The sequence below is a fragment of the Periophthalmus magnuspinnatus genome, chromosome 17 (assembly GCF_009829125.3).
Source record: "Periophthalmus magnuspinnatus isolate fPerMag1 chromosome 17, fPerMag1.2.pri, whole genome shotgun sequence".
In the NCBI taxonomy this organism is placed as follows: domain Eukaryota; kingdom Metazoa; phylum Chordata; class Actinopteri; order Gobiiformes; family Gobiidae; genus Periophthalmus; species Periophthalmus magnuspinnatus.
The window spans coordinates 14,729,926-14,754,413 of NC_047142.1; the positions used below are offsets into that span (position 1 = coordinate 14,729,926).

A 24,488-nucleotide genomic window follows, 5' to 3' on the forward strand; every position below is an offset into this window, starting at 1 on the left:
CTAATTGTTGTTGACCAGTATAAATCCTCATCTCAATGAAATCATTAATCCACTAAGACAAATGTTGGTTGAGTAAGACTCTAATACTTATGCTAAATTCCAAAATGAACCCTAATTTAGAAATTCTGAATGAATATTGTTTTTCCTGGATAATTAATGCACCATCAGATTACGTCCTCTTGCGCGTTTAAACCTTTGCCTTCTAAACACAGGCACTTAGTTTGAAAGTCAGTGGTGTCACATGAATATTCATAGACTCCTCAGCTGTCTCATTATTAGCATTAGCATTAGAATAAAGAGCACTTTGTTTATCTGTGTGTTGCAGGAAGTCCTTCCCGTCCCAGCACGCCACTCTGGCTGCGTTTGCTGCCGTCTATATTTCTGTAAGTACAAACATCAGAAAGTACATGGGAAATGGATGCACATGCATGGTTAAAGGCGCACTATGCAACTTGCTTGTGTCCACGGAGATAGGGCTACTTTACCTTAATTTTTCATTTATCTTTTTGTATACATTGAGAGCCCAATGAGTGTACTCAGACTCTTTTTCCCAGTTTAGACAATACAGGCAACAACAAACAAAACTAATATCAACGAAATAGGTCCATTTAAAACATTAAAAACAGGCACAGGCGTGATTATAAATGTTCATCACCAGATTATTAAAATGCAACAGTATCCAGTTTTTCATGTCCTTAAAATCTTAGCGTCTGATGTCTGACAAGATCAGGCTTTGAGAAGCCGGTATGGCCATGAGTCATTAAAAATATCTATCTCCAAGGAAAGAAGCAGATGGAGAGGTGATCATTTATTTTAAAAGTCATGTCATAGCAATAAAAAAACACTATCTAACACTACAATCTAAATGCAAGTATAATGCCATGCTGTGGAACTTTCCAGCAAAAGCAATAAAATCTCCATGGCTGCAAACAGATGGTGGACCCTCCCACAGAAATGTTACATAGTGTACCTTTAACAGACAGTCCAGGCAACCTTTTGAAGACTTTTTACTATTCAAGAGATGACTTTAGTTGGCTCTTCAAGATAATAAGTTACTAGGTTTACATGAATCATGATGGAATAGAAATCGTCTGGCCCCAAGAAAATTGCGATATAAATTTAGCTAATCGCCCCCCCTTATAAAAACATATAGTAATCTTGTTAAGAGTGTCTTGTGATGTGTTCCAGATGTACTTTAACACGGTGCTGACAGACTCGGCTAAGCTCCTGAAGCCTCTGCTGGTCTTCTCTTTCGTCATGCTGGCCGTGCTGGCAGGTCTGACCCGGCTCATTCAATTCAGGAACCACCCTGTGGATGTGTACTGCGGCTGGCTGCTGGGGGCTGCCATCGCCGTTTATCTGGTGAGTGGGACTGCAGTCTTTTTTGTGCAGTTGACAGATCTCCACCAAGGAAGGACCCCGTTTTCTGCTGACAAGATCTACATTTATCATGGAATGTAAATAAAATTGTTGGACAGTCATCTAAATGAGTGATGTGCCAATGACTGATAGGAGGGGCTACATCTGGAAATATTCTCGTGCCGACTCAAACCACGACCACCTGTTGTTCAACTTTTGCCATGCTCCCAACCGTGACTGAAAATGGTTTTATATAAAGCTGGGCCCAAAAGCATCCACAAAAGGAAACTAACAGAATCATTTCAGGAAATCTTAAACAACTACTTTGACGCAAAAGATTATGGCTTCATTCTCTCTAAATGTACACCATCTTCTCACACTCACATTATTCTGATGTGAAGCTGATCTCCAGTCATTGTTTATTTGTGTTGTGAGTGAACATCTGTGTGGTGCTGCGCGCTGATTGGTTTGCGGTCAAAATCTATGGTGTACTATTGCTTCACAGCTGTGGTGTTTACCTGAAAAAATCATAAGATAAAAGTTTCAGTTTTGTGAAAATGTGCAAATGTCCTTGAGCGCTGACAAAGCAGGTCTCGCTGAGTAAAATATATTCTACTTATATGTTGAATTATGTGTCCTTCCTCGATGGAGACCTATGTTTTCAACAAAGAAAGCAGATAGACGCTCTTGGCCCACCGCCTAATTATGACAATAAAAACCTAATAGTGCTTTTCTCTTTAAAGGGCCTGTACCTGATTTAAAACCATGAGTCAGGAATATGTTTTACACAGAAACACCTGTCTGGGATAGTGTCAGGCAGTTGTTCTCCCTAAAGTCCTCTCTGCTATATCTCTGCCTCTTGCTTTTTAAATTTATTATCAAGTATCTAGAATAGTGTGACTGGAAGTTGCTTTCTCAAGATTCTTAGTAACAATATGGTAGATATCACTTAAAAATAGGATCATGGCGAATAGAAAATAGTGTTTTGGCATATCAGTTCTTTACCAAAATTCAAATTTAAGACAAATTTCAGGAAACTTAAGGATACTGTGCTCTGGTATCAGTTGATATCTGTTATCGCTAGAGATTTAAAGTATCAATATTGAATCAGAACTCTAATAGCCTTTATTAGTAACAATTCCAAGGCTGATTTATTCTTAATAACAAAAACATTGGACATGATGGTATAAAGTTTTTTTCTGTTATACTTCTCAAGACGATCATCCAATCAGAAAGCAGAATGAGCATCACAGGAGTCTCTACTATTTAAATCCCAGCACCTGCAGCTAATCATTAATCAGTGCTAGTGCAGCCTCTGCAGCTCACTGAGTGAATTCTGGAGGTTCTGAGTTTTCACATGAGGCCTGTCCATATATTGAGAATGAGAAAAAACGTGTCTGTGTCCTGTATCTGCAGGTTAAGGCACAGGCAATACAGTGTACTGGCTACAAATCCTGCCTTTAATTATTCATCAGCTTACAAACTTTCATCATAAACTTATTATAAATTGTGTTTTGTTAGGAACCTTACCAAATGTGCTTGCGTGACAATAAAAAAGTGCTTTGGTTCTCAGATGTTAGCATGAAAACAGATTGGTGGATCTTATAGTGCCTGAGTGAGTACATGAAGGAGGCAGAGTTTCCTCTTTAGTCTCAAAATGTGTGTATATCCTCCCACTCCACTCACCCCAGCCCACACACACTCAAATATACTCCTATCTAATACACATGACTACAGGACTGTTAGGACTACAGGACTCTAGGCAGGGGGAAGAGAGAGGGAGAGAGGGAAGAAGGGAGCGAGAGAGAGAGAGAGAGAGAGAGAGAGAGAGGAGCGAGGAAGGGAGCTGCTGCCCACTCCAGCCCGGGTACCATGTCTCCAAGAGCATCTCATAGCACAAACATACAGACCTACTGGGATGTACTGTAGACTGATGACACACACAGGATTATACTCCAAGGCAAATTACACAAAGCATTAAGAGAGCTGTTTGACAAAAACAATGTGAAGTCATTTTAATTTTAGGAAGTTAGTTTGGCTAATATGTGTAATGTAAGTAGTAGTAGTAGTAGTGGGGGTATTCATTACAGTAGTAATGGTAGTAGTTGTGGATAGTAGGTGTATTAGGGATAGTAGTGGTTAGTGGGTGTAGTGGATAGTGGGTGTAGTAGGGGTAGTAGGTGTAGTAGGGGTAGTAGTAATGGGTAAAAGTTGTAAAAGTAACGGGTTGTGGGTGTAGTAGGGGTAGTAGTAATGGGTAAAAGTTGTAAAAGTAACGGGTTGTGGGTGTAGTAGGGGTAGTAGTAATGGGTAGAAGTTGTGGGTGTAGTAGGGGTAGTAGTAGTAGGTGTAATAGGGGTAGTGGTAGTGGGTAGTAGGGTAGTAGAAGTAAGTAGTAGGTGTAGTAGGGATAGCAGTAGTGGGTAGTAAGGTAGTAGTAGTGAATGAGTTCATCTGGATGCACTGGATTGCACTGTTTTCTATCTGTCTTCTGCAGGGGGTGTATGCAGTGGGGAACTTCCAGCCCAGCCAGGACCGCTCCAGAAGTCGCCCTTCTCTGCCCACTCTGAGAGAGCCCCCCCTCTCCTCTCTGCCCAACGTCAGCCAATCAGCTATGAGCAACAGTCACCCGGGTAACACGTTGAACATGTTAAATGTTTATCAATGGTACTGTATAGGTATATAACAGACATACACCAAAGACATATATATAGGAAAGACATATTGCCAGTGTTAGAACAGACAATGCCACATGGTTACAGTCTTGATATATTACAGGAGGTGTGGTAATAGTGGAACCATAGAAAAATCTATGACTTAAAACTTGCTTGAATAGCAGCACGTGCACTGTGTAACATTTCAAGAGGATTAACTGGTTATTGCTTTGCCTGGAATGTGACTCAATATGGCATTACACTTATCTTCTACATATTCTATGCTATGTTTTTGTTACTGTGAGTGAGGTTGTCAACATTTCCATGGAGACAACAGGGTGGCATAACTTCCACTTCAAAAGTTATGAAGTGCCCCTTGTTTACCTTTTGTGGTTGTTTGTTGTAATAGTTTCTATAATGATCAATTTGGCCTTTAAAAATCCACAAAGGGACAAATATTTGATTGATTGAATGCACAATTTCACTATTTTGCTATATAGGCTATAGCACTTTTCCTTTTGTCTTGTGTTAGTCCACCACACTCTAGTTCCCAGCCAAACAGAGCCCATCATCACCCGGACCTCTTCTCACACTCTGATTCCCAACTCGGAGCTGCCCATCCTGACCCGTAGCGCCTCGTACCGGGAGCCCTCCATGAACATGAAGAGGGCCAGCGCTGAGGTGGAGGTCATCTCTCCCCCGAGTCCCCTCGGCAACCGGGACAACATGAGCACGTTTAACAGCAGCACCCTTCCCAGGTACAACTAAAAAACAACCACTTCCACCCTAACCACATAACCCAACAAATAGCACCCTGCCCAGCTATGACCTCCAAACTCACTGCATCCACCCTAACCACATGCAGCACCCTGCCCTGGTACAACCCACCAACCGATCACATGTATCCTAACCACATAACCCAACAGAAGCACCCTGCACAGGTATGACAAAAACTCACTGCATCAACCCTAACCACATCTAACCCTAAAGTAACACCGCATAAGTAGTACAACCAACAAAGTGACTGCATTTGCCCTAACCACATTCTCCAACAGGGTAACATACCAACCACATAACCCTACAGCAGCACCCTGCCCAGGTATGACAAACCCACCACATGTACCCAAACCCTACAGTAACACCCTGCCAACAAACCAACCACATCCACCCTATCCTCATCTTACACTACCGTAACACCATACCAAGGTCCAACCAATATACCAACTACAACTTACCCAAACCACATCTAACCCATCAGCAGCACCTGCCCTGGTATTACAACAAACTAACCACATCTAATTGTACTGCATAACCCTAAAGTAACACTATGCCTAAGTACAAGTTAAAACTAACAAACCAGCCACATTGACGCTAACCACATCTAACCCCACAGCAGCACCCTGCCCAGGTATGACACACAACCCTTTGTCATAACTCTTAAAGAAGACATATTGTGCTTGTATCTGTTATATAGTCATAATCTGTGGGCTGATCAGCAATATGGCGTCTTGAGAATAAGCGATTAAAGATTGCTCAAACAAGCACAAATCACTTCAAATACAACTTTGAGAAGGTAAATGAGAAGAGAAACAACTGTAACATGGTTACAGCTCTGAAAATCTAACTATTCATCTGACTAATCTTCACATAACCCTTAGGTAACACTTTGCCTAGGCATAGCACACTGGGCCCAAAAATGCCTTTTTAATCTTTGAATGTTTGCTGTGAAGTTACAACCAGCATATCCATCACATCCTATCTGTAAAACCCAGAAGCAGCACAGGTATAGGCAACCTGACATAACAACCACATGTAAATCAAACTTAACAGTCTGTTCAAGTATTGTCAACACACCAACCCCATTGACCCAAGACTAACCCAACAACTGCACTCTGCCCTTGGTATAATCAACATACCAACCACAGCTATCATCTGAAATATTTACATGTGTTAAAATGGTTATTAAAGAATACAGACTGTTTGCAAAATTGACTTCTAACTATGTTATATTGTTGTCCCCTCCTCAAAAACATACCTGAAATTGTATTTTGCTTCATCTTTTCTTAACACTCAAAATTTGTATTTTGCCCAGATTGTTGTCACAGGTAAAACACATAACAAATGCATAGCTCAATTATCTTATAGTATTATACTATTCACATTGCCTGAGGGCTTTATTGGTTTATTTTCCCATTGTTCATTTCCATTGTTGACAACAGAGGGAACTCCAACACCTAATATGCATTATTGGAAACAGAGACGTAGTTTATAAAGGTGCGGCCAATGTACCAACTACATACTGTATAAGTAAGCCAAATCAACCACATCTGATTTGGTAAAGGGTTTCATCATTCTAACAACATGACACGACTGTACTTGTTCTCCAGATCTTTGGGGGTATTTTACTACTATGGGGTATTAATTGCTTACACATAACACATTTAGATCACCATGTTAGCTTTTATTGTTTTGAAAATGCTATATTCATCCCCTGGAAAGATCGCAGAATTACTCAAACATGCATTTATGACATCCATAATCTCTTTAGGCATGTTTTTGATGAGGGAACAACATTATAACATGGTAGAAAGCTCCAGAAAGTAGAGTTTTACTGCCTATTTATGTAAGGTTATTTTTTTTTTTGTAAACACTGAAATATATTAGATTTTTCTTATTTCTCTGCTGCTTTGTGCCTGAGGACTCACATATTTATGCATGCAGCCTGCCAGACAAAAGCTGTGATTAAAAGCCACTTCCCTAGTTATATGATTACCGCCTCAGATCGCATCACGTATCATATGTCTTTTAAACAGGCTTCATCTGAGTGAATACTGCCCCTTTGTCTCTCTGACAGTTCTGGCGAGAGCCTTTTACATGTCAATGCTGATCCTAATCCCTCTTCATCAAAGTCCTGATATAGCGGCCATGACAGCGCATCTCCTCATCCCCCATAGAGCTTCAGTCTAATGTGAATGTTAGCTATTGTCCCAGGCAGTCTCAGAACAGAGTCTCAGAACAGTATTTGTGTGTGTGTGTGTGTGTGTGTGTCCCTTTGAGATGTGTCTGAGCTAAAAGTGTGTGGGAGAGGTGAAAACAGCTGACGTGAAGGATGTACTGTGTCCGTCAGTCTGACGGGCCCCGCTCCTCTGCAGATCAGCCCAGGAACAAACAAGCACAGGGCATTCTCAGCATGAGCGTCAAAACTGTGTCTCATCCAATTCATTTCATGGTGGAATAATATCAGTCGTGAAAGAACTAAAACATTTCATTTTGTAAGTAAGAGTAAAACAGATACAGGAGCAAAAAAATGAAAATAAAATAGAACAAAACTCTAGAGCCTAGGAGGACTGTGCCTGTAGTTTTTTGGGTGATTAATTGGTCAACGGTTTCTTTGAACAAAATATGTATTGATACTTTGCAGCTGATGTCATCAACATTCTCTGGGGGTGTGATGCTACCTAGAGGCACTGCTCTGTCTGAAGCTCTGTTACTCAAGTAACACAATCTGACGATAAAGAACTGATTTAGCTGGAATTAATGGAGTGTGTTAACTGTTAATTGTGTTATTTGTGAGTTAATTAGTTTTTTTTTTTTTTTTTTTTTTGTTATTTATAAGTAAAAAGGCAGATTAAACTTATGATTCGCAAGTTTAATCTGTCTTTATATAAATACATTGTTTCCTAGTACTTTTTTCTGCATAAATATTTGCTTTGCATGGACTCCCATACAGGTGTAGTCTTTTGAGTGCAGTTTGGGTCAGATACAGAAAGCTACCTAATAGTTTTTTGAGCTTTTGCCGCGCCCTCTTTTTAGTCGATTAATCATTCAGCAGGACATGTCTTTAGTCGACCAAGAATTTCTTTAGTTGACTACAGCCCTAGGGCTGAATCGGTAACTATAGAATGCCTGAAAGAGCCAGGCAAAGTAGGAAATTATCAATAATCTCTGACAAAGTGAAAATGCTCAAACATGCATGGATGACATAAAACCTCTTCAGGCATGTTTTTGATGTAGGAAGAATGTTGTAACATGGTTAAAAAAAAAAAAAAAATCATCTTTGCATAATACATTTAAATATATATTGTGTTTCTTGTCAGATCTCATGGGGGCTCGTCGGTAGAGGAGGGCCGTGTTCCTCGGCGTCACGCCTCCATCCACGCCTCCATGGACTCCACACGGTCCAAGCAGCTGCTCAGCCAGTGGAAGAACAAGAACGACAACCGCAAGCTCTCCCTGCAGGTGATGGATGGGATCAGACCGGCTCCTTGCTCCAGTCCACAGAGGAGCCAGGAGATGCGCTGCGTCTCTGAGCCCTCCCCCATGGGCCTGGAGGCAGAGCTGCGTGCTATGACCCACCTCCCAGCCATGAGCAGTCAGGAGGCAGAGCTGCGCGCCGGGGCCCACATACCCGCGCAGTACATGAAGCTAGCGGCCAGCTCGGTCCCGATGACCAATCACAATCACCACAGCCACAATGGAGGTGCAGGCATGGGAGGAGGAGCCAGGGTGTCCATCCAATCACGACCCGGCTCGTCACAGCTGGTGCACATCCCAGAGGAGGACAACTCCAACAGTAAGGACCAGGAGAGTGAGTCGGAGGACAGCATGATGGATGGAGGGGGCTCAGTCAGGGAGAAGTGGCTCCGCGTAGCAGAGAAGACCACTCTGCCCTGTCGTCCGCTCAGTGCCGGGGGGCAGCCGAGACTCATGCAGGTATAGGACCCACTCACGTGCCCTTGTTCTTAAAGAAACTGTGAGTAATTTCATAAACATGACCCATCAGTGTCCCCAAGTACATGGGGTAAACATGTTCAGATTAAATATAGTTTAATTGTGATCACACTGATAATTCAATTCAGTTCATTTTATTTTTGTAACGCCCAAAATCACAACAACAGTTGTCTCGAAGGGCATTCATGTTTTGGTTGATGGGGGAAACCGGAGTACCCGGAGGAAACCCATCCAGACACGGAGAGAAACATGCAAAAAAATTTAAATTTAAAAGAGCTCTCTCTGATCTGAATCCTCACTACCTAAACCTCAGCACCTGCAGCCAACCATTAATCAGTGCTAGTGCAGCCTCTGCAGCTCAGTGAGTGAATTCTGGAGGTTTTGAGCTTTCACAGGAGGTCTCATTACAAGGTCCAGGTAGTAGTGACATTTATGCTGACTTCATTTGTGTTAAAGTTATTTGTATGACCTCTTTCTTTGTTGTGCTAAATTGATAGCTAACATGTTTTCTTGATTTAGAAAGATTCAGGCATACAGTATAACACACTTACAATTAAAGCAAGTCTACTTTTGTAAGAGAAAAGAATCTTAGCAGTATGATAGATATGGTTTGATACCTGTAGTGCTCTGTCTTCCTGAGAATGCATACTTGTGTTCCAGGTGATATCCCTGTCTAAGCAGCAGGGTCTCCTTCACTCCCCTCGCTCTGAGGACGGGGGCAGCAGTCTCAGCTGCACTGGCTCTATCCGCTACCGAGCCCTGACTGACCAGGACCCCTCCCCACCTGCCTCTACCACTGGAGTGGTTGGAGGAGGTATGTAACACATGTCCCACTAAATTAATTTACAAATAAATGAACCATGAAAATAATTATTTACTACTAGGACTAGGCTTGTGCAATAAAAAACATTTTAATTTCTGCTTGAGATCCAGTCATCTCTAATTATCAATGATCAGTTTACCACCAAACCTCTGTCAGCAAAAGCATGCAGTTTGTAGCAGAAATTTCTTTTTAACTTGTTTTTAATAGGACACAATACATTTATTATTTTTGTCATACTGAACAGCCTTACACTGGTTTTAAGCATTGGTTTTGCAAAAAATTGTTAGAGCATTTATTTAATCACAGGCGGTAGTACTTTGAGTGATATTGCTGCAATTACATTGTTGTTATGACAAACTAATCTACATTTTTTTGTTAGCATGTAATAGCTGTGATAAAAATTCACAATTCATTGTCTGCACAGAGTTACACCTAATCTAAGCCAGTCTTTCTAATGTAACACTAATCCTACTGTAGCAGAAATATTGCTGCAAATTATCCAAATTTGGGACTACTAACTGCTACAGCTTCCACTAACAGGCTTCCTTTATGCTATTGCAGGTGGTTTGGAAAGAACCGGCAGTATTGTTCGTGTGGAGGCCCACCCAGAGTCCAAGTCCAACAAGCCTGTGGTGAAGCCCCCGAGCACGGATGGCAGCGGCTCGTGGCGTTGGAAGCCTCCAGAGCAGCGTCCCTCCCTGCGTCAGTCTGCCTTCAACCTGAACGAGCTTGGCCGCCATGGAGAGAGCTGCGACCCCGGCCCGCCAGACGGCCGCCGCAGCGTCATTGGCAATGAGATAGAGGTGGAGTCAGGGCCAGAGAGCGGTGGAGGGGCTTACCAGAACCACCCGCACGTTATGCACCCATTACACCCGCTGCACCCAAACAACAATCCCAATTACCAACATCAGAACAATCCCAACTACCAGCCCCAGAACAACCCCAGTACTTTCCAGCACCAAACTGCCAATCATTTCCAAAACAATCCGAATGCGTATCACCATAGCAACAATCCCAACAATTTTCACCATCAGAATAACCCAAACAGCTACCACCATCAAAATAACCCCAACTCCTTTCAGCATAGCAACAACCCCAACAATTTCCACCACCAGAATAACCCCAACAACTTCCAGCATTCCAACAATCCCAACCATTTCCAAAATGTTGCCAGCACAAATAGTTTCCAGCATCCCAACAACAGCCATAATAATTTTCCACATCCAGTTTTCCCACCGAACAATCCTTCCAACAACGCTCACATGAGCTTTCCCCCAAGCTCGCCCAACCCCAACACCCCGATTCCACCCCCTGCAGCCTTCGCCCCACCCTTCCATCCCCACCCTCAAGCGGTCACTACCATCAGAGTCACCCCCGTGGAAGGAACGGCCGCAAGCAGCGATGGAGGCTCCGACAGTCAGTCCGTGGCATCATCGAGCCGCGAATCCACCCTGAACAGAGACAACGGCAGCAGCGGTCAGCCGGAAAGAGGGCCCACACCCGATCTCCATCCTAATCATAGGATCCCGGAGGAAAACAACCAGCTGGAGAGGGAGAGCAGTGTTCGCTTCCAGGAAAATTTAAGGAATTTCCAAGAGAGCACCAGCCACCACGCTCTAGTTAACCGTCAACTCCAAGGCATGTTCCAGAGGCCAGGTCCAACTCCACCCCCAACTCTGCCTCGACCCATCTTGACCCACACCCCGCCCCCCACTCTGGGACTGGCCTATAAGGAGTAACATAGTCCAGTGATTGACACAGTGAGGTTGAAGGCTCCGCTAGTAAAGGGAAGTGCTGTTTAGCTAACTCTGTGATATGCCTGGTTAGCTGGATACAACCTGTTAGCTCTTCTGTGTTGTTGGGAAAACTCCTTTACAAAATCTTACGAATTACAGGACACCTTCATCAGTAAACCAAGTGAAATTGTTCACTCCAAATAACGCACCAAGAAAGACCTGTTTGAATGTACATTTGAGCCTCCGATTCGGTTGCTAGCTGGTTACTACCTAAAAAGCTGAAAAAAGTGTGGAGTATTGATAGCAATAAATGATGCTCAAAAGTCGTCAAGATAAATGTAAAATTATCATCCAGAAGGGGACAGTGTCCTCTTTAGTTAACCCTAGAAAGCACTTAAATGACTGTTCCTAGATGGACAGGATTGGGTTATACTTAAGCACCACCAGGGGGCTCTCAAACCACTTGGACCCTGGCAGATATATGGCCTCTAAAGTGCCTTCGGTTCTGGTTATGATCGAAGAATGGTTCGACTCGTGCTCGGTGACTACAGGGTCATGTGATCACAGACATATTTGTATTACCTGGACTAATCAAGACTTGTACTCATTAATGTGTACTTTTCACTGTGCCATGGGATTACAACTTGTTTTTGGTCTAATGAACTCCAGCGATTGACTAACATTTTCTCGGCATACAAGGAGAAACGAAACGGGATTGGTTAAAGCATTTAGTGTACGGGACCACTCTTAAGTCAGCTGAATTTTTATATGCCTTGCTTTACAATGGAGTTTTGTCCTATCCCAAAAATGATCTGCGGTTTCAAAATCTGTCTTAAAAACAAATATGGGCTCAAACTAAAAGTCAAGAGCCAAGACTAACTTAAGTATGTGGACTGTAAAACTGTACATCTCTGGACTATGTGTGCTGTCGTGCTTATGTCAGACTATTACAGGGCTTAGCTGTGTCCACTGATGTGCAGTTATAGTTTATTATCTTATTGTGCCGTGTGCAAATGCAGGGCTTTGATTTGCTTCATGCTTCTTTAATAAAGGAGGAGGAGAGGCTGTGTTTTAAGTGTACCAGTGTAAAGTAAAACACGTGTCACACATAGACTGTATAAAGACGTGGACTGAGGGAGTTTTCGGTTGCAGCTAAATAAATCCAAATGAGGCTAGCTAGCTGTTCTGTAACCAGGGCCCATACTTAGAACTATGGGTGTACAATCAAAGAGCCAAACAAGGGTGAAGTTGTTGAAAGTAATCACCCCTTCCCGCTCGCACAGCTTATTTGGCAGGGACCTCAGGACAAGAAGGCACCTGTTTGTATTTCACAATTTTGTCCATAAATCAATAAGCAGATTAACTACAGATCAAACACATTTGTTGAAGGTTTGACAGTTAGAGAGAGGGGAGATAATTTATCAAAAGTCAATTGGAACTAGATCTCAAAGGAATCACTTGGTGCCCAGGCCCACTTCCTATGTGTAGCTAGCAGGTTAGCTATGTCCATTTATATATACAGTCTATGGTGTCACAGGCTGAAGAGAACAGGTTTGGTCACTGGTCTGGCTGATCTCATATTTAGGCTTAAAGGTGTTGTACCTGATTTGTGCTGTATTGAAACTGAAAAAAGAACAAGTTAATTTGCAGTGGTCCCAAGTTATTCCTCACCTTATGCATTCTGAGAATCCTAGCCATGAGCTTATAAGTGTTTTTCACAGCTTTCAGAGGCCAGAGTGGTAAAGCTAACATCAATTGGCATGCTAACGAGTCCTTTCTCATTCTTAGACAATAAAACACTTCATAATGAGATGAGGATGGTACACAGCAGATTCATTTTGACCTCAAGATCTGCTTATACAGTATATTTGTACTGGGGCATAACATATTTTGCTGAAATAGATGGAAAAAATCAGGTACAGAGCCTCTAAAGACATATTGTCTGGGGTCAAGTCTATCTCCCCGGACTTGGGCGTGACTGACAGGCAGATTACCCATGGTATGGCTGTGAGGCAAGCCTTGGTTGTGATGTTGGATTATGAGGCATTCGTCTGTCCTGTCACTGAGCATTGAGTGGACCAATGACCAAACCCAGGAGTGTTCTGTTTTTACTTAGAGAGAATTGAAATTACCAATTATATTTTGGTAAATAAATAATAGGTATATTACTACATACATGGCATATTTTATTTGAGATAAATCATTTAAACTAATAGTATACCAATGTATTTCTGCCCAAAGTTACAAATTTGAATTGTTTGCATGGGATGATTATTTTGTAATTTTTTAATACTCAGTATATGGGTTCATATTTTTGCTCCCCAGATCAAATGTGGGTTAGCTGGATGTGTTCTTATTGTATACTTCTGTATACTGTCTATTTTCCACTGTGTCCTAGAGCTGCCATAGTACCGTGTTTACATGCTCATACCACTGTGCCACAAGAGAGAGGGGGCAGAAAGAGAGAGACAGAGGAAAAGAGAAGGAGACAGAGACAGAGTGAGAGCAGAAGTGAGCAGTAGAAAGCACAAGGACAGGGAGGAGAGAAGCACATTTTGTATCCAACATGTCCATGAGAATTGCAACATATACATATCATACATTTGTACATGTACATATATGTGTACATGATCATATATTTGTGCCATGGGTCAGGTGGCTGTGCCTGGAGCACTGCAATGGACTTGTGTAAATGATATATACAGTGTTATTCTGTTTTTTCTATACCTTAGCTGGCTGATTGTACCAGATGTATTTACCAGTGTGGTCTGTGCCATGTTTTATAGTGAAGAGAGCGGAGCATTTGGGCTTCTTGCAGGTTTTATAAGCAGATCTTTCTGCAGCGCTTTTGTTTATTTTGCTGCAGGTGGAAATCATATGAATCATATTTTATTATTAGAAACATAATCCATTAGCCTGAGAGAATAAACGTTTAATGAAACTATGTATAGTCAGTGCATAAAAGAATGTCTTCTATTATATCACATTTTCAAGATCAAAGTCAGTATCATGTTTTATATTAATATTATACAGTCGTATTTATATCAGGTTAGTATCACACAGTAAGAGAAGTGTTTTATTTATCCTGGACAAAACTGATATTATCTTGATGGAAATAGGCCTAATGCTCCATGTGCTGTGACAATCACAGCTATGGGACGTTAGCTTTAGCTTCACCTAACTAAAGTGGATCTATTTATGTTGGTTCTCACAGCAAAAATCCACTCAGTGAAACTCATCTTATCACTCATGTTATGAAAAAAACATATTTCATCCAAAACTGAGACAACTATAATGACCAACACTCTGTAGTCAGTCATTCCGCTGCACCTCAAGGCACTTTTCAAAAGCCTATTAGCTTTAGCCATTTTTAGCCTACACCGTAAACACAATGCTGTCATTGCCTGAGTTAGAACCTTACCCGATTTGGCACAATTTTTCAAACTGTGCATGGCCAGATATGCTGAAGTTCCTGTGGTAACAGTACTTTGGACAAACCTCATATGCGAGATTCATTTGATCAAATTTATCCTTGGAATATAAACTGCTTTACTGATAAATACTTGCTCAAAGTCTGTGAACATTATGTATTTAAACTGTATAAAACGTTACAGCCAGCTTTGATGATAATGGTTTCAATTTTTTGATCTTTCATAAAAATACATTTAAGATTAGTTATGTGTGACTGCAGCAGACAGAACATATAATAACATGTTCAAAAGAGTCAAAGGAGTTTAATTAAATGGTGCCAAATTGGGCAATGACAAATGCAACAGCCCAGAATAACTTTATCTCTGTTATTCTCTATTACCTAGTAAATGTGACCATAGACAGCTGAAGACAGCAGAAACGGCCTCCATTGTTTTTACCTATTTCCCTAAGTAATGCTAATGCTAACGCTAAAGCATTTGTTTGAATGAATGTAGGAGTCTAATCAGTGTGTTAGCTGAAAGCACATATATATATTATTAAAAACTCCAGACGAGTGTCCTTTCCACCTGACAGGTTTCATAAATGTTGTGGATGCACTTTGTAAATGAGCATTGTACTCTTTTTATTGGCATGGCAGTAGAATATATATTTATTTGCTTATGCAACTATTATTAAATGGAAAGCTTATTAGTTGTGTTGCTTTGAAAACAAGCCTGACCTTTGCCAAAATGTTTTTTGTTCTTTTTAACATGTTGAGAATTTTGTAGAAATACTTGGATAGATCGTTGGGGAATTTGTCAAAGAAATGTCCCATAATCACTGTAATTTGAAATAAGCCATTGTTTTACATTGAACAACTATTGAACTGTTTAAATGGATATTCTTGAAGGTCAAAATATTAAAGATCATACTATGTAAACTATATATTTCTGTACTTATTCACAGAGGAGTAACCTGGAAGCAGTTGCGGTTCTGGCATCTGTCTACCAGCCCTGCTTTACCCTGAGTTGAAGTGTTTCTACCAGCCCTTCTTGACCGGTACCAGGTACTTTTTTAGTTCGTACTGAGCCCAGAGTCTAGCCAGGCCGAGCAGGTACTAAAGTGTTTTAACAGTTTTTGATTGGTACGAGGCAGAATCCATGGTTACCACAGAGTTTCCATGGACATTGATTTATTGTTGGCCGTTTCCATGCCTACGGTACCAGATTCTACAGAGTAATAGAAACACATCCAGGCTGAGTAGAGTAGGACCGAGTAGGGCTGGTGGAAACAGGACTAAAGGTGACCTGCTGAGGGTGCCTACAGACTGTGAACAGCCACAGTGCAGCAGGATGGACCATGGGTTTGATACAACACATTTACAGGGAGCTTTTCCAACATTTGTGTTGTTGCGAGATGGACACTGATGTTATGCCACTGATCAACGCAGGCTTTGATCATTTGAAGTGATATGAGCTCTGCTTCAGATCAGGTAACTTCGAGGCCACGTTTCAGTGCTGCACGTACTCCAACGAAGTGCAGTTCTGACACCCAACAGATGGCATTATTCTCTATTTGCCCTATAGCTAGTGCCTAGCAGCAGTGTCCCAGTCTGTAGACCAGCAGCAGTAGGATAAATTTGCATCGTAACTGAGGTTATCAACTCATCTAATCTGTTTGCCTCAAGTCTACTGGTGGATTTGATCTATGACAGGACAGTATTGTATGGACAAAAAGTGTCCACATCAATCAAAAACAAATATACTATTTGTAATATTGATGACAATAAATGTACATAAGCGAGTATTGACTCATTTTAGCAGTAATAAGGACTTTTTTGTGTTTGAAGACAAAGCAGAGGGAAACGCTTTATGCAACTGGATTTAACAAAAAAAAAAAAAAAAAAAAAACCCAACTGAGCTTATCAGTTGTGACGAGATTTACTACTGTTGGTATTCGCAAACACAAAAAGTAGGCTACTCACAAAAAGATTAAGTAGCCTTATGTCTAGCGTTTGATTAATAGAAATTTTACATGTCATCAAACCTACATTTACCATTGCATTTGAGAATCACAGCTGCTGAGTGTTTGTCCACTGATCTGAAGGTTTGAATCAGTTTGAATCTTGCTCTTATTATAAACATCACTGGTTAAGCAGTCAGATCCTCTGGCCCACAGGTTGGTGGTGCAATTCCAACTCCCACAGATGAATGCATCACTGTCTGTGCAGTGTTTCTGCATACACTGGGTCTGCGTATACTGATATATAAATGTGTGAGTGGTTCCTTAATGTAAAGTGCTTTGTGTGCCTATAGAAAAATTGAACATTGACAATGAAAATCTGGAGAAGGCTCACCCACTACACCTGACACGTTTAACCCAGTGCCAATGAAGGATGGGCAAAATGCAGGGGACGCTGGCCATTTGAACTTGATAGCTTTGGCGATTGCACTTGCACTGAGCGAGCCGCACATGTTCTGGTACATCTCTTATTATCTGAAGAGACAGCTCTCACTGTGAGCCTTAATAGTAGGAATTAGACTTCTATAAATACCCTGCATGGATACAACAGGAGAGGCATTAAAGTGCGCTTGGAATTTCAAATACTATAAGCCACAATAATGTTACACTCATACAAAAGAATACAGTTATGGTATATATAGAGAAATTGTATATATAGAGAAAAAGGCTTGTAAACACATCTCCTTTTCTTTTCTTTCTATCCTGTTTTCCAGTTTCCATGGTGATAGAGCAAGGAATTGTGGGTAATGTAGTCTGCACATGTGTACCCCGTTTAGTGTTTTTATTTATAGACACTCATGTGAGGATGTTTACTAGAACTGATGCAGACACAGAGTTGATTGGACGGTGGGGAGCGTTGTTATGGAAACCACACATACAGCAGCCAATCACAGTGGAGAGAGCGGTGAGAGAGGATAGGCTGGACAGTTTTACTGTGGAAAAGGTGAAAAGGGGCATCATTGTAATGCAGCATGTAATTTGTTTAGAGCCAATATTTATGAATTATTTTATGCATAATTAGCTTCAGACTAGACTCAATTTAACAGGTTAAAATTTTTTGGTGCCCCCAGGTGGTTGTATTTCATACATCATAATCTCTTATACACTGTTATCTCTGTCATCTTTTTCATTAAGTTCATTAAACCCTCTAATGGGAACAGCTTTATGGAAGTCACCACTGATAAACCATTTCCCCCAGTGGTAATTTATGCATTACATTGTGTTGTTGTGAGTGTTATGTTCTTTTAAAACAATGTAAACGTTTACCTTGAAGGGAAAGTATGTAACATTTTAAGTTTAAACATTACCAGTCAGTCAGTATCAGTGCTGAAATACAGTTGGTTTAAACCTAAAAAGACTCTGATCTGAATCAGCACTACTTAAACCCCAGCACTTGCAGCCAATCATTAATCAGTGCTGGTGCAGTAGGTTATACAGTATTCCGAGAATGAAAAAATAAATACGTATGCGTCCTCTATCTGCAGGTTAAGGCACTGGTAACCCAGGCTGTAGAACCTTCTGTAAAACTATAAACTGTAAAAGCATAGGGTACGTACAGTTCTTGTAATGTCCAACTTTTGTAGTACTTTTGTTTCCCTTAGCATTTTGATTCTATGAGGATTTACTTACACCAGCAGAGGGTGGAAAAACTCCATGTACTGGACTACCATCTACAACCCTGTGGAATAAGGAAAATGAAACTAAACTAAATGTATAGACTTTTAAAACACAAAGGGGTCTCATTGATCACTATATGTACAACAGAGAAATGACAGAAAGAAGTCAGAATCATTTTGTCCCAAACTTTATTGGCAGCTTCACAACGAACTGCACTTTACAAGCCATCATTGTCATCATCACTTCAAATAATTTACTCCCCGGTTTAGTCTGCCACCCTCTGCAGAAAAGGGCTGTGACGGAGATGAGCCTGACAGACAAAAATCGGAGCACAATTAACCCGGAAAAAACCAACATCTCCGTCATAGCCTTTTTGTTCCTCATGTCACGATTCAAATTCCACAGCTGTCAATCGTACAGCTTATGGCTTTGTAAAAATCAAAAAAATTCCTGCAAGTTCCCGGTCCGTCCCCAAAGTCCTTTTTTAAAAACGTTTAAAAATCTAGAAGTTCTCTCTCGGTAAAGGTGTCCAGAGTTAAAAAGGTGGTACAGATCACACATTGACATACAAAGAGTTGGAGAGTAGAAAAACAGAAGATAATACAACATCCTACGAAACTGGAATGTGTCATCAAACAAGCTGGTAGGTTTGGAAGCCATGTCTCCACCAGGCCAAGGCTAAAACAAAAACAAAACCATTATATATTTCTAAATGGTTTTTGGTCACATTGAGTAATCTGACAGTAATGTCAAAGCACTACTTTCCCCAGAAGTAAAATTATTCATAAAATTATCAAATGTATTTTTTCTATAAACTCTTTGAAAAATATAAAGGATAGCCTAAAGGGTTGTTAAGTGTGATGCCACTTCCATGATGGACATTTCAAACTTTTTTTTTTTAAGCAACAACACATCTCACTTTAAAAAGGGACTATAGATGTTTAACAATAACAAGGTGAGTGACAGCAAGTGCACAAGATTGAGGTAAGAGATTAGCGTCAGCGCTGACAGACAGTTAGTGAAATACACACTGCTAGATTATTTAGATATCTGATACTTTTCAAAAGTGTATCTTTAACCACAAATTTTAATGGTCTCTTTTTCAAAAACAAAGCTTGAAATCAACTGTGAAATTCATAGTTGGACCCAGAAGTGACACCATCATATAACAACCCCATAAAGCTGATGAGGTATAGGTTAACTCACACACAAAATGTTATTCAATATTTTTTTTCCCATTTCTGAAACATTATAAACAACAAAATTTAATATACAGTGTTCAGAATGTTCAAGTTTCAAAAATAGAAAAAAAAATACACTGAATAAAACTGTAGTAGTAAGCTTCTATTCATCTAAAATATTTCACACACACACACAAAAAAAAAATCTATTTGAATTTTACTTCCAGAGCAAGAAATGCAAATGCACCGAGTTTCAAATGTAACCATAATCTTATAGCCTGAAATAGAAACATGGCTGCTAACACAAGACACTACACAAAACAGAATAAAGTTTTCAACCTATTTCAAAGTTTGTGCAGCGGTTTCTAAGCAACAGTCAAGTTGTATTTTCGATTTGTACATGATCAAAATGTCAGGAATGTTTACAACCTGCTCCTTCAAAATAAGATAAACGCTTGCTTGGGCCTTTATTCAGAAAGGTCTGAGGGCATACACCACCCGCTACGTGAATTATCAAACATTAATTCTTCCATAAGATATTACACATAAAGGGACCAAGCAAAACACTCCAAACTCCAGCCTATTAGCTAAGACAGAACACCAAGACAAAAAAGCAATTGTTGTTCAAAATTTACCAAGACGACACCATACTGCTACTCCTCGTAAATTTTAAATAACAGCAAAAAAACCCAAAACATGATGTAGCACTGTAGACATCATTCATATTGCTGAATACATGACGTGAGCGCAAAAACATTCGGCCATTTTGAATTGTAGCTAGCGAAATTATCCTGCATGGAGTTAGCCAACATGTTCAAAGAGGCAAAACTAAAATTTGTAGTGGTGTCTACAGAAAGATTTTTGGTGTAAAAGTGGCACAGGCCAGTTCTCTAAAAAATCTGTTCCTAAAAAAATGTGTAATCTTAAAAATTGCCTTGTTTTGCCATATTTAAATTCACAGTCCATTGTTGTAAGAATTAACAGCATTAGTTAAATTGTTAAAAGTAAAAATTACAATAAAATGAAAAAACTAAAAAGACAGAGGTTGTTAAAATGGGGGAGTATCACAGATGGAAGGGATTTGTCAACGCTAAACAAGGAACATTCAAAAAGACACTCAGACTAGCATTCGTGCTAATGGCTAATTCACACGTCACACACCGAGTGGTAAAGAGTTTTGCATAGAGACTACAAAATATATAGGATTAAACTGGCTGATTGAATTTTTGCTAATATTCGAATAAATTCTGCTCACATTTTGAATGGAGCAGCACTTTGGTCTCAAATTCTTGGTAAGAAAATTTCATATTTATCATAAAATGGCAAATATTTATTAGTCACATGCTTTTGTCATGTGATCTAGGCTACAAGGAAATAAAAGCAGTGTTTCTGAAATGTTGATTTGAGTTTGGGCTGAATGTGATGTGTAAAGTGTATGTGTGGATATGGTGGCTTTAGTGGTTATAGAAGTTTAAGGAAGGAGAAATGCCTACTTCAGAAACACTGGTTTAAAAGAAGGTGTAATTCACCCATTCACCACTCACTCATTCATTCACACAGAAGGGAGGGGTATGACGCCAGTATCAGTCCTCAGGTGGAGACATGCGCTGGTTTTCTGAGCGTGCTCAGTGAGGCTCCCTGCTTCATCACCACGGTAACTGCTGCAGCTTCTACGTTTCTGTACCAGACAGAAAAATAACAATGTTAAAAGATGGTTTCAAATGTTTCGTCACATTTGAAGACACTTTATGTATACATGAAGCCTACTATGTATTCAATTCACATTTAAAAGGTACAGTATGTAACTTTCTGGAGGTGGAACAATTCAGTGGTTCCCATTAATAGAGGAGACTATAGTGGCCCTCCATGGAGATAGATAAGTTCTATGCCAAACTGTGGAAGATTGTAATCAAAGATAATCATGTCCATGGAGACAAGAAGAAAGAGGCCCTTCTGCAGGACAAAAAAAAAAAAAAGTCCTGTTTGCGGAGATGCAAGCCTGCTCACAGTAAGGATGCAATTTTTTCAGCTCAATAAAAACATCCAAAATGAAAAAAAAAAACCCATTTATTTTGCTGAAAGTCACATACTGCATGCTGTACTGCACACTGTGTACTGCGAAAAAAACGCTTAGAGACACAAGTGGTTACATATGTGCATACTTCTGTTGTGACCTTGGGCAAGACACTTCACCCACTTTGCCTATTATGCTTTGTGTTACCATGAATGAATAATAACACTACAATAACATTGTAGAGATTTGAGAAGTTTGTCAAGTTTGTAATGTGCTATACAAGTTATTAACAATTTCAAACACACATACAGGTGCAGTCAGTGTAACCTTCTTATCATATTCTGAGTATATCTGTAGTATTTGAGCACAGCTGTCTTTTCCCCCATGAGGAGTGAGTGTGTACACAGACCCCAGACTGATAATGTGTTCTGTACAGGACAAAGTATAGCTGGACTATTATCAGGTGGACTATGGACCACACATGTCAGACACATGGCCTTCTCATGTCCCTCTGCTAACACTGTCTCTGCTCTATGTGAGTCCTGTCTTTATGGTAGTACATTACAATATGCAATTTATATGTAGTACATTACAGTATAGAGTATATATTAGTGTATACAGGTGTGTGTGTGTGTGTGTGTGTGTGTGAGCAGAGTAGTGTGTACCTGTGGGCTCGTCCTCACTCTGTTCCTGTGTCTCACTGAACTCAGCTTCTGTAATAAAAAAACAAAACACCTAAACTTTAGACCCTAGATTTAGACATAGTGAACTTTGGCCCAAGCTCCTGATGAAACATCTGGAGTGTAATCTAATTCACTAAAATAGATAGTTGTTGTAAATCTGTGTTACTGCTTTTCAATTTAAGTCTTAGATCATAACAGGTCTACCCAACCATTCATGTGTCACAGTTGGTAGGTATGTGCAGATTTTTTCAGATTAGGGTTTGGGGGGGTTTTGGTTCATTTAGCAAATATCTCACCTGTGGCTGTCTCCTCTGTGACCTCCTCCTCCACAGCTTCTTCTGATGGAGCCTGTTCTTCCTGTTGTACTTCCTCTAATACTTCTTCTACTGCTTCTTCTGCTGTTTCTTCTACTGTGTCTTCTACTGTGTCTTCTGGTGCTACGTCTTGGGCTTCCTCCTCCACCTCCTCTGCTGGAGCTTCATCTTCTGCTACATCTTCTGAGGGGGCATCCTCTTCTTCAACAGCTTGCTCCTCCACTTGCTCCTCCACTTGCTCCTCCACTTGCTCCTCCACTGGCTCCTCGGCAGGTTCCTCAACAGGTTCCTCGACAGGGTCCTCGACAGGTTCCTCGACAGGTTCCTCGGCAGGTTCCTCGGCAGGTTCCTCGGCAGGTTCCTCGGCAGGTTCCTCGGCAGGTTCCTCGGCAGGTTCCTCAGCTTCAGGCACCTCCTCCTCAGCAGGTGCTTCATCAGCTGGGGCCTCCTCTTCCATAGCTTCTTCTTCTACTTCTGGAACATCTTCAACAGCCTCTTCTACTGCTTCCTCGTCAACAGCTGGGGCCTCCTCCTCTACTACTTCATCTTCTGCAGCTAGTTCCTCCTCCACAGCCTCTTCTTCTGCTGGTGGTGCCTCCTCTTCCTCCTCAACCTCTGCAGCATCAGCAGCCTCCTCCAGGGCGGCTTCCACCTGTTGAGTGAGCTCCTCCACCATCTGGTCCAAGGCTGGTTCTTCAGCCTCCTCAGCTACGGGCTCTTCTGCTGCTGGCTCCTCCTCTACTGGAGCGGCCTGGAATTGAAACAGATCTTAAAGAAAATATCTTGTGCTTGAGTCTGCTATATACTGTAGTTATAATCTATGACACCCGTGGATCATTACATTCACCAATAATATTAATCTAAAACAAAAAAAAACAAGTGAAATGATTGAAATGATTCTACTGAAGATGTATAGAGCCTTTTCTGTATTATCACAGCACATCACAAGGCGGAACACAGCGTTTTCAGTTTGAGAGAAGAACTCAGCCTAAATATTCAGGGTTCTGAATGAAACAAAACACAACTCCAGCTATGTTTTTGATGAGGAAATAACATTACAGCATAGGTCAGAAAATAGTGTAATATGGGCCCATTAAGCCTGTTATGCCATGGCCAAAACAAAGTGGTACAGAAGGAAAACAGTCCCTACAGCTTTAAGGAACAGTATGTAACTTTCTGGAGGTGGCACACCACCTGCATGATTCCATGGAAATAAAAAGTTAAAAACCATACTTCAGAACATTCTCCCTAGAGACAGACACATTTTATGCCATACTGTGGACGATTATAGCCAAAGGAACAAAATTTCCATAGAAACGAGCAGGTAGAGGTTCTCCTCCAGGCCAAATAAGAGTCAGGTTTGTGGAGATGCAAGCCCACTCACAGTAAGGATGTATATTTTCATACTTTTTCAGAGGAATAAACATAACCTAAATGAAAAATAACATGTTTTTTTCTTTGGTCTGTTTTTCACTAAAAACATACATACTGTGGCTTAAACTCCAAAATGTATGTGAATGCCAAACACCGAAGCTCAAAATGGAGTGGGAAAAAATAAGGATACAACTAAAGTATCTCAATGTACTAATGCTGAAGTTAATAACAGTGAATGCTAGAGCTAGACACATAACATACAATAGAATACATTGTTGCTTTGACCCAAGGGCAGCGCGGGAGCTCACGAAGATAACCCTCTGCTGACCAGAAGATCCTCCGTCACACACACACACACACACACACACACACACACACACACACACACACCCCAAGATCCTCCTTCACACACACACACACACACACACACACCCACACCCACACACACCCCCCTACACACTATAAAACTGTAAACACACACTCCTCCGTCTTTTTTTTTGGAGGGCCTGTAGCTATGCTGTACCTGTGTACCTGTAGCTAGCTTTACCTGTGTGAGACTCAATAAATTC

The 24,488-nt window shown here is 40.8% G+C and overlaps 2 protein-coding genes across 8 annotated transcripts in view; one reads left to right on the forward strand and one right to left on the reverse strand.

Annotated features, from left to right (window-relative positions):
- Positions 1-15,649, forward strand: part of LOC117385196 (phospholipid phosphatase-related protein type 4-like) — a 35,912-nt gene extending 20,263 nt beyond the window's left edge. Inside the window, exons 5-11 of the mRNA XM_055228244.1 lie at positions 326-383; positions 1,189-1,362; positions 3,857-3,992; positions 4,546-4,771; positions 8,111-8,726; positions 9,405-9,558; positions 10,129-15,649. Coding sequence (XP_055084219.1) covers positions 326-383; positions 1,189-1,362; positions 3,857-3,992; positions 4,546-4,771; positions 8,111-8,726; positions 9,405-9,558; positions 10,129-11,306 — 2,542 coding nt within the window. The 3' untranslated portion in view covers positions 11,307-15,649. The remainder of the gene's footprint in view (positions 1-325; positions 384-1,188; positions 1,363-3,856; positions 3,993-4,545; positions 4,772-8,110; positions 8,727-9,404; positions 9,559-10,128) is intronic.
- A 2,869-nt stretch (positions 15,650-18,518) lies between these two features.
- Positions 18,519-24,488, reverse strand: part of asph (aspartate beta-hydroxylase) — a 40,888-nt gene continuing 34,918 nt past the window's right edge. For all 7 annotated transcript variants that reach the window (XM_055228588.1, XM_055228590.1, XM_055228593.1 and 4 more), the window contains 3 exons: positions 22,528-23,296; positions 22,214-22,261; positions 18,519-21,212 (listed from right to left, as the gene is read on the reverse strand). In XM_055228588.1, the coding sequence (XP_055084563.1) occupies positions 21,205-21,212; positions 22,214-22,261; positions 22,528-23,296 (825 nt within the window). In that variant the 3' untranslated portion in view covers positions 18,519-21,204. The remainder of the gene's footprint in view (positions 21,213-22,213; positions 22,262-22,527; positions 23,297-24,488) is intronic.